The sequence below is a fragment of the Mercenaria mercenaria genome, chromosome 17 (assembly GCF_021730395.1).
Source record: "Mercenaria mercenaria strain notata chromosome 17, MADL_Memer_1, whole genome shotgun sequence".
Classification (NCBI taxonomy): domain Eukaryota; kingdom Metazoa; phylum Mollusca; class Bivalvia; order Venerida; family Veneridae; genus Mercenaria; species Mercenaria mercenaria.
In genome coordinates this window covers 49,781,139-49,790,725 of record NC_069377.1, presented here as the reverse complement: position 1 = coordinate 49,790,725, position 9,587 = coordinate 49,781,139, and the positions used below count along the sequence as shown (strand labels likewise).

The window sequence follows — 9,587 nt, the reverse complement described above, 5'->3', positions numbered from 1 at the left end:
ACGTCATGACGTTTCAAAGACAAATAATGTTTAGTTCCGGTTTTCTTTTATCAGTTCCAGCGTAACGTTATGAATTTTTTATAAAACAACGTGTTTTGAATCGAGAAATATACTATCAGGAACAAAGAGGAACTGTCAAGGTATTGGATTTTTATTCCGTTTTTCGAAATAAAATATAAATAACTACATAAATCTTCTACATATATGTAGTTCGTATTACGTCATTTAAAGCACGAGAGTCATCTTACACCCCGGGGTGTAAGATGGATTTTTCCAGCACCGGTAAAAATACAGGAAATCCCCGTCTGGTATGCAAGAAACTGTTAGCGAACAGCATGGATCCTGACCAGACTGCGCGGATGCGCAGGCTGGTCTGGATCCATGCTGGTCGCACACCCACTATGTTGGTTTTCTCATGGCAAGGCTCATATAACGTCAATCACTTTAATATTTTCATTCATTTGTAACCGTTTTCCATTGAGTCTAGAGAAACATCAAAAATAGTTTAAAAAGATATACAGGTTTTGTTACAGAAAGTATCTGACACGTACACCTACGATTGTCCATAACGATATTTTACCATGCTTGTCTCTTACACGATATTTATTCAAAACCTGTATCACTTTAAACATTCTTATGTCGCTGTCACACTAGATTGTGTAAATGAGACAAGAAACATACAAATTGATAAAGCACGGCCTAGATATTATATAATTAATTTACAATTATTATTGGTTTCCGCCTCTATAATAAGTTTACCTGCAGCGTTATAAACATTAGAAGTCTTTATAAAAGTTATTAATCTGCTCGTCTGGTGGTTATTACAGTGCTCGTCTGGTGGTTATTGCAGTTCTAGCAGAAATATTTTTTATTATAGGCACTGTTCCTTACAATAAAGGCACATTCAGGTATGTTTTACATATTTTATAGCAATTTTAGATAAATTATTTTCTTTTCTAGTTGAGCAAAATCATAAAAATTTTCGACATACATCTTCAAAGGTAGGAATTATTTACTGTGAAATTATAACTATTCTTGGGAAATTGTTATTTGAAGATTTCGTGCTCCAGTCAATCCACGGAATTTAATCTCAACAATCATGTTAAAATCCAATTCATATTATGTAAAAGGTAAACATTTTTATCCCTATGAAATTACCGTTTTAGCCTAAACCATGAAATTTTGTCCCCACGGCATTATATGATTTTACAGTATTTGACTTTCTTATTTCAACAGTGTGAAAAAAAAGTTTCTATAACAATCAAAATCATACTTATTTTTCGAGAACTTTGCGTTGAACTAGTTTAATTGTCATGACTAATTCGAAGTTAAAATATTGTTTACGTGTTTTCAAATGAAAGACAGTTTTAACATTTTTTAAGCTTAAGCATTTGCATAACATCTGGTATATTAGGAATAAGGTCAGTAATTCGGTCAAAAAGGTGCTTCTTCGATGTAGTCGAAAGAAGTCCATAATAAATAAATCCTAGTTTTCCCAATGTTTGCGCAAAGTCGTGTAGAATGAGTGCTTTAATCACACTTTTCAGTACTAGAATACATTCTGCATGAAATGAGACGGTGTAGGCAAATCGTACACTAGCTCCTAGACTATGATGTACCTTTTTACACTTTTTATGATTGAATGAATTGAACAGAGCCAGTCTATATCACATGTCTAATATCATAGTCTGAAATTTCAACATCATTGTGAATATCTAATATAGACTGGCTCTTGTCTCTATGAAATGGAATTAGAAAAATAAAAAGGAGAAAATGTAGGAAATATGTTAACTGTCAGTCTAGGGGCTAGTGTAGGCAATTCGTAGACATTCGTCTCATATAACAGAGATAATAATGATTTATTACCATATTCTTCTAACATAGCCATTGTCTCATCAAAAGTTATTTGATCAGTGTCGGTGTCATCTGCTGCGTAGATCTCTTTGTCGTCTGCTGCAACCCGATCAGTATTTGGTTCATGCAGGAACGTGTCTCTTATGTTATCGCCATCACCTCGTTCTGTGACAGTCGCTGGTAACATACAAGCTTGCGATGCCGCCTTTTCCTCTTCGCACGCACGGGCACATGAATCTCGTGCATTTTCCACCATAACTTTTCCAACTTTCTGTTCATGTTTTTTCAATGTTTTATGGTGTATTGGTGGTATCCCTAATGTCACAAGAAAGCCATTCATGTGTGTTTCTCCTATACCAGCGTGGATCATCCCTGTTCAAATTAATTACAATAATTGTGAATTAACGTACTCTTTGTGTACCTACGGAAAGATCGGGAACTGTCAATTTCAATAAATACTCTTTTTAATTTTCTTAATTTCATTTGTTTTACATAATCAAATTTGCTCCAAAAATCACGAATTTAACTAAAACTTCCTACACAAAAATCTAAAACATTTTGGGAGGCGCAGTGGTGTAGAGATAGAGCTTCTGACTCCTAAATCGAAGGTTGCGGATTTATATCCTGTCAGCGGATTTGACCGTAATTTCCACATTTCCTTCTCTCGGTGCGAATCCTGGTCAGTGTGTCATTATTGGTTATTCAGGGTTTACTTCTCGGTAAGTCAGGGTTTCCTTTATAGCCATACGATTCAAAGTAGTACAACTATCAGAGCCTTTGGGTGAGACAGGAAGTACAATTACAAAGATGTACAAATGACAGGTAAATAAACTATTAATGAAGTCATGAATATTAGAAAAGACGTTATAAAACTTTCACCGATTGCAGCTTTCAGATTAACTGAGTACGGAGATTTTGTCAAAGTCTTATCAGTTTCTCCGGAAGCCCTCGATGTAGAAATTGTAGTTTCCTGTCGACATTTTGAACACTTAAATTTCACTAATGAACAAAGTCCATAAATGTTTTCTGCGATGATATCCTTGAATAAGAAATGTCGTTTACATGATTTACACCCTTTATCAAATATCTCGCCAAAATATTTCATATCTACAATTCTTCTTTCCGGAACATGTCCGTAATCACAGGAATGTTTCAGTTTATTACTAGTTTTTAAAAAATCTGACTTTTTCTTCAACACTTTCTTAACAAATCTCCCCTTATGTCTCTCAATACTTCCATGTGGATCCATTTTATCAATCCGTTAAATGTTTACGTGTGAAGGAAATTTGACGTCAAATGACGTAAGATGGAGAAAATGACGACATATGCAGTTTCGCGGATTTTTTTTTAGATTAATTTGTCAGATAAAACAAGATTTAGCGTGTCATTTCTTAATGGGGGTAGGGGTAAAACATTGTCAAATATTGAAAAATGTAATTCAGTGACCCCTAATTATCTTTGTGTCAGCTAAAAGTACAAATACCGTTAAACAACATACCAAAGTTCTACGTTTTTTTATCGAGCCAATTTTTCACAAATTGGATTTTAAGGCAAAATTTGCAGCAAAACTCGATGCGAGTTTTTCCGTTTTGACGTGACCATTTTGCCTCTGACGTCTTAAGCGTCAATCTTTTTTCGCTAAATTTTATACCATCGAGTGGCATTTTCTGCATGCAAAGTGACAACTATTTTGTATTTTTCATTTATGTGACATTCATTGCGCAGGAAAGGAAAAATGCCGTGAGCACTCGGAGATGGGCGTTGCACGAAAAGCGACGTCAGGGGCCATGTTTGTGACACAATAGGAAAAACCTCGAACAAAATGGCATCAAAATAAAATCGGTACTCAATCGCATATATCCTGATTTTTTTACAGTATAAATTTCAGGACGAAATTCGGAAAAAAAATTTGGGGCGCATTCCACCTTAACTGCATTTTTAATCTTAATATTTTGGCACATGTGGAGTACGACACTGCTCTGAAATTAAACAAACAGGAAATCTTTTTAAATAGGAATGGCTGGGCGTAAAAAATGTTTGTCTCCGTTAACCCGACCTACCCTAAATTTTTGGCCCGACCCTAAATGTGTTTATGGCCTTGGAGATTCTTTTTTCAACTTTTAAACATGAAGTTGCAAAACTGCATTTGTATGCTTTAAACATGGTCAGAGATGTTTGAAATCAACTTACTGATGCTATAAAGGCATAACCCCCTCATTTGTATTCATTTTTTGACAAAAAAATAATTTCCGAAAAATCCCACTTAATAAAAAAATACCGACCTACCTACCCTCATTTTTTGAGCGTGTTAACGGAAAGAGACATTTTTATGCGTTATATGAAATTGTTTTCGATAATCCTTAACCAAAGGATGTAATGTTGCTTTTATCCACAAAGCTTCAAGATAAATTATTGCAAACTTTAAATGTTCCATGTAAATTTGATTCTGGAGCGTTATGTATCTACCTTACTTCAGTCAGATGTAAAAAACAGATTTTTTTTATTCTGAACTATATAAATTAAATTCATCTCACGGAGACGTTAATAATACATTTTTAAGTTCTTTTAGGTGTGGGGGTGAGGGAAGGGATGGGAGTCGCACCGACACAATTTAGGTTTAGACGTTTCTAGCTTTTGATGGTGTAGGAAGGAAAACCCCAGGAATTTCTTCGGTTCAAGTTAATAAAACTCGTTTCAGTAGAGAATTTTACGTGTTTGTTAAATAACTGTTTTCTGTCAGTCAGTAAAAATGTTAAATATCAAACAGGTGCGATTCAGTAAATTTTTTGTACATACGTGCGAACATTGCAAAAGTCTTTGTCATTAGTAAAGCTAAATCATATTAAACAAAAAAGAATGAAACTCTAAAACACTGGAAATTACTGGTCTGAACCAAAGATTAAAACATATAGCGCTTGAATAATGAGAATTTATGATTTATGTAATATATTGTAAAAGCAAATATTCACCCGACCATAAACGATCCTGCGAATCTTTCCATATCATAATTATTATAGTGTCATCAGAAAGTAGAGATTTCTCTCGACAAAAACATTATCTTAATCACACGAAAAAGCATGATCATTCTGTATGACAAGAGTTTTTCAATTCATTAATTGCTTTATTCAAATAATTTATAAAGAGTCGGCATATTGCATGTAAAAATTCGCTTGAGTATTATTTTCCAAACACACTTCCGTTACTGTATGACTGGTTTCAACAGTATTTTATTGATATAATTATAATTGTTACAGTATATTGTTAAATGTACAAACATAGAGGATTGAGTAGAAAGCTATAAGATTTTTTAGAAACTCTCTCCCTATGTTACTGTATGATTGAGTTTTATTGTGAAGAAAATACAGTTGTATGCACCGAAAATGTATTGAGAGTGTTCCACCCTCTCTGTTTGAAATAGTTCTAATGTAAGTAGAATAATATTAACATTTCAGATCTATAAGGAAAGTTACCGTTAGAGAGACTTTTTGTTTTTATAAACTTTTAGTCAGTCAGTATAAATATCAAAAGTGCGATAGTAAATTTTTAACCGTCGACTTTGAAATGTCGTTTGTAATATATATTACAATTAATTCATGAATTAGTTCAGCGTTAAATATTAGCGCTTGAATTGGAAAGATAGTAATAGAAAAGAAATACAACCGAATAAATGCGATTAATCATAATTATATATTGAGTAAGATTTCGCACTTTACTTAATCCACGGGATGATATTGTGTATGGTTTTTCATTCATTTTTTTTTTATTATAGGTCGCTTGCTGAAATTTGGCTGTTTTTCCCAAACACATTCATCGTAGGTCCAGTTATGATAATTTAATTTTGCAGAACCTGTATGTACAAACTAGATTGATGGCTAGATTGTTTTCAAATCTTAATTATTATGTATTTATGTAAAACTAATACAGCTCTGGACAGGAATTGAAGTCATCATTTTTCCTTAAATTTCTATATAAAGATGATGTTGAGATCAGTAGAGTAATATTTTGATATCAGTGCTCGTCGTGGAGTTTGATTTGTTAACTCATTCTATTTTTATTAAGATTTGAACCGTGAAGGAGCTACTGTAACCATCGCCTTAGGATCGAGGTGGAGGAGGAGGAGGAGGAGGAGAAGAAGGAGGTGGAGGTGGGAGAGGAGGAGGAGAAAGAGAAGGTTATGGTGGAGGAGGAGGAGGTGGAAATGGTGGAGGAGGCGATGGTTGCAGTAGCCCCTTCACGTCTAAAGTCGTTCCAGGCATAATGGAGAAAAGTTGTATTTTACGTTTTTAACAGGTATATGATACAGATGATTGTAAATTCGCGTGCAGGCGGCTCATTTAAGGTTTGGGTCGTGGAGGAGCTACTGTAACCATCGCCTGAGGAGGGAGGAGGAGGAGGAGGTGGAGGAGGAGGAGGTGAAGGAGGAGGTGGAGGAAGAGGAGGTGTGGGTGGTTGAAGAGGAGAAGGAGGGGGAGGAGGTGGAGGAGGAGGAGGCGATGGTTGCAATAGCCCCTTCACGGCTAAAGTGCATAATAGAGAACAGTTGTACTTTACGTTTTTAACAGGTATATAATAAAGACCAACTCGTGTCTAATTGACTGTCGTATAAATAGTTATTCACTATTTTTATAGTGTAACCGCCTCATTGTACCTTTCAATCGAATACCATTGCCGTTTTATTCAGGGAGATAATTTACTTCTTTGTTACATGTTAAACCTAAATGTACACGGCTGATGTACTGAATATTGATTAGGGTAATGACACAGCTTGAAACTTTTTCAAATAATCTATTCAAAGTAAAACGTTAAAATTCAAAAGTGCTTAACGGTTTACAGCCGATACAAGTAGTGTACTGTCATATCAGTTAGTTCTGCACGCGGGTTTACCATTGACTGCACGCCCGACTGATTAAAAAATTCCCTCCCGATCAAAGATGGCGGATTTCTATAGAATATATAGGAACAAATGATGACTCAGACTCCCCGAAGGGAGGCACATGACTACATTATTAATATTAACCAATTATGGACCATCGCTGGTATATAAATCATGACTGCATACCCAATTTCATATTATAACAAACTTTATGGCTTGATTTTTATTGCTTTACTGCAATTAACTAAATATACAGTATATGCACATTTTAATCAAACAATTAATTATATAGTATGCCCATCTTTCATTAGATATATCAAAACCTAATGCATATACTGTTTATACATACAAACATGCTCACTTCGTGTACATTGGCACAGTGCCCATTTTCCAAATGAAATTAAGACATAATGTAACTTAAAATCAAATTACATTAGTGATTGGTACAATTTTGCAAAGAGACCAGTCTACAAACTTGATTAATAATATTAGAAAATTATTTAATTACATCGAAAGACTCTTTTGCCATTAGCCAAATTCATTCGACCTCTGATGGTAGCATTGAGAGGTTATTATATATATTATTTACTTGGACAATCAATATCAGTATAATCACGCGCATTACACTCAAATAAAAATTGAATTATTACATAGTTTACATTTTCTCACTTGGAGGTACTTTTTGTATAGATCTGCCTGTTTCTGTGTCAAGTCTACAAGATTGGAAAACATTTACTTTCTTCTACATCAGGAATGAATGACAAGCATTTGTCTCTAACAAAATAAGTTTTGAAATAATACATATGATGTAAATACCCGTTTGATTGTCAGAATAAAACGTAAGACCATTCGTTTTTTTAAGATTTGAAGAAGTGTATTTTACAACACTTACATTTTTTCCCTGTCTAAGAAGAAATATACACATGGTATCCAAATACTCCTTGTATAGGTATGAAATGCATTTGCATGTAAACCACATGCAGATTTAAGATTGTTTGATAAAATTAAACCGTGGACATCAAATCTTTTATATAATTACTATAGAGTATATCTTCAAACATCTCCTAACGCTGCATTTTAGATGCTTTCTTCAAACATCTCCTAACGCTGCATTTTAGATGCTTTCTTCAAACGTCTCCTAACGCTGCATTTTAGATGCTTTCTTCAAACGTCTCCTAACGCTGCATTTTAGATGCTTTCTAATAAGTATGAAGCGTGTTTCAAAAATTGAATCAACACATGTCATGTTGGCCATAGACATTTCAGTTACCATTTTAACCAATGTGGAATTAATGTATTTAGTTTCCTAAATTTCTCTACAAACAGAGCACTTACCAATAGCTAGGGGGTCGTGTCATGTCATACTATTTGACCTGCAATGGCAATCGGCAAAATACGGAATACTCCGTATAAGATTTCGGCATTCTCAGTTTTTTAACAGAAAAATATATCTCCGTAGGACTACATTTATGTCCGAACAATGCTGAATTGCCGAAATCACACGGAAACTGCTGAGAGTCAAATAAATTATGGGTCCACCACCTTTATACATAAACAAATGGCAAGAACTTTTGCAATATCTACATATAAATTTCCCCTTATTATTTACTCCTGTTAAAATAATGTTATTTTTGCTAATAACTTGTGTTATTAATATTTTTATATCATACCGCATACATTTTTTTTTACAGAAAGTATTATTATTATCATCATTTTTATTGTTGTTGTTGTTAATATGCGATATTTAATTCCGTCTAAACACCGTCACTTTATTTTCTTTCATGGAAATCGATTCTTATGGTAACACTATATTCACTCAACTAATTTTGAAATGAAATATAACAGCTTTTACATATTGACTTCAACTTGTCGTTTCTGAAATATTGATAAGTTGATATGGATATGAACAAAATATATAAAAAAATACCTTTCAAAATTGTCTTGAAAAATTATCAGATGAATAAAAAAAAAAATATTAGGAAAGAGCGTTGGTATGAGATAGTACAGTGCGTCTCTTACTTGTACGACTTTGTGCACAGTTTCTTTGATTTTTTGGATCATTATGCATAACTCTTTATAGAGCAAACCATAATGCTGAATTCTTGTAATGAAATATACAGGACTCTAGATAACCATAATATGTGTTTCCGACACAGCAGTTCTTTTAAGATGTTATAAATAGGAAAATCCAACACAGTAGTCCTGTAAACCAACCTTTACTAAAGATTTATTTTGTTGTTTAATCTAAATTTAGTTGGGCTTCTTAAACTGGAATAAGCTAGCCACACCAAATATACAATTAGAAAAGTCTTGACGAAAATATATTTATATGAACAAAACCTCTTGCTAAAGATGTACCATTGTCCAAAACATGCAGTTCCCAAATTAGGTAATAAGTTATGAAACAAATTGCATGTCTACATTTTTTTTTTTTTGCTAATCAATGCAAGGCTGATCTTATCGACAGGTTTCCTTTCACCTACAACCATTCTTTAATTATTAAAGTGTGTGAAAAAGTAAAAAAAAAAAATTAAATATTTTTATTGTGCTCTGTACTTTTTTTATATCTAATTATTTTTAACAACATACCTATGGATTAGCAAAACTAGTTCGATTATATTGTTTTATAGTTTTTGTAAAACCATTGCTGTAGATATGACTGTGCAATAATCTCTTATAGTTCCAACATGGAACGGCGTAGTACATATGTAATTGTAAATATATATAGCTGTTTATTTGTTGTATGTATTACGATGAAAATAAAGATTACTTCATAGCTAGACAAGACGAACATTTTTATGTTCAAAAATGGACATAAAATACTAAGATAGTAGAGAAATAAAATATTAATAATTTTAGC

At 33.3% G+C, this 9,587-nt stretch overlaps 1 protein-coding gene across 1 annotated transcript; it reads right to left on the bottom strand.

Annotated features, from left to right (window-relative positions):
• Window positions 1-1,662: 1,662 nt before the first annotated feature.
• On the bottom strand, window positions 1,663-3,288 carry LOC123536329 (uncharacterized). Its single transcript, XM_053527835.1, has 3 exons — window positions 2,734-3,288; window positions 1,867-2,226; window positions 1,663-1,688 (listed from the first exon to the last, which is right to left on the bottom strand). The coding sequence occupies exons 1-3, from the start codon at window positions 3,101-3,103 to the stop codon at window positions 1,663-1,665; spliced, it is 756 nt and encodes a 251-aa protein (XP_053383810.1). The 5' UTR covers window positions 3,104-3,288.
• Window positions 3,289-9,587: the final 6,299 nt, after the last annotated feature.

Coding starts and splice junctions, on each gene's coding strand:
- LOC123536329 (XM_053527835.1), bottom strand. CDS start 3,103: ATGGATCCACATGGAAGTATTGAGAGACATAAGGGGAGATTTGTTAAG. Junction 2,227..2,733: donor TAATCTGAAAGCTGCAATCG/GTGAAAGTTTTA, acceptor TAATTTGAACAG/GGATGATCCACGCTGGTATA. Junction 1,689..1,866: donor GGCTATGTTAGAAGAATATG/GTAATAAATCAT, acceptor TTGAAATTTCAG/ACTATGATATTAGACATGTG.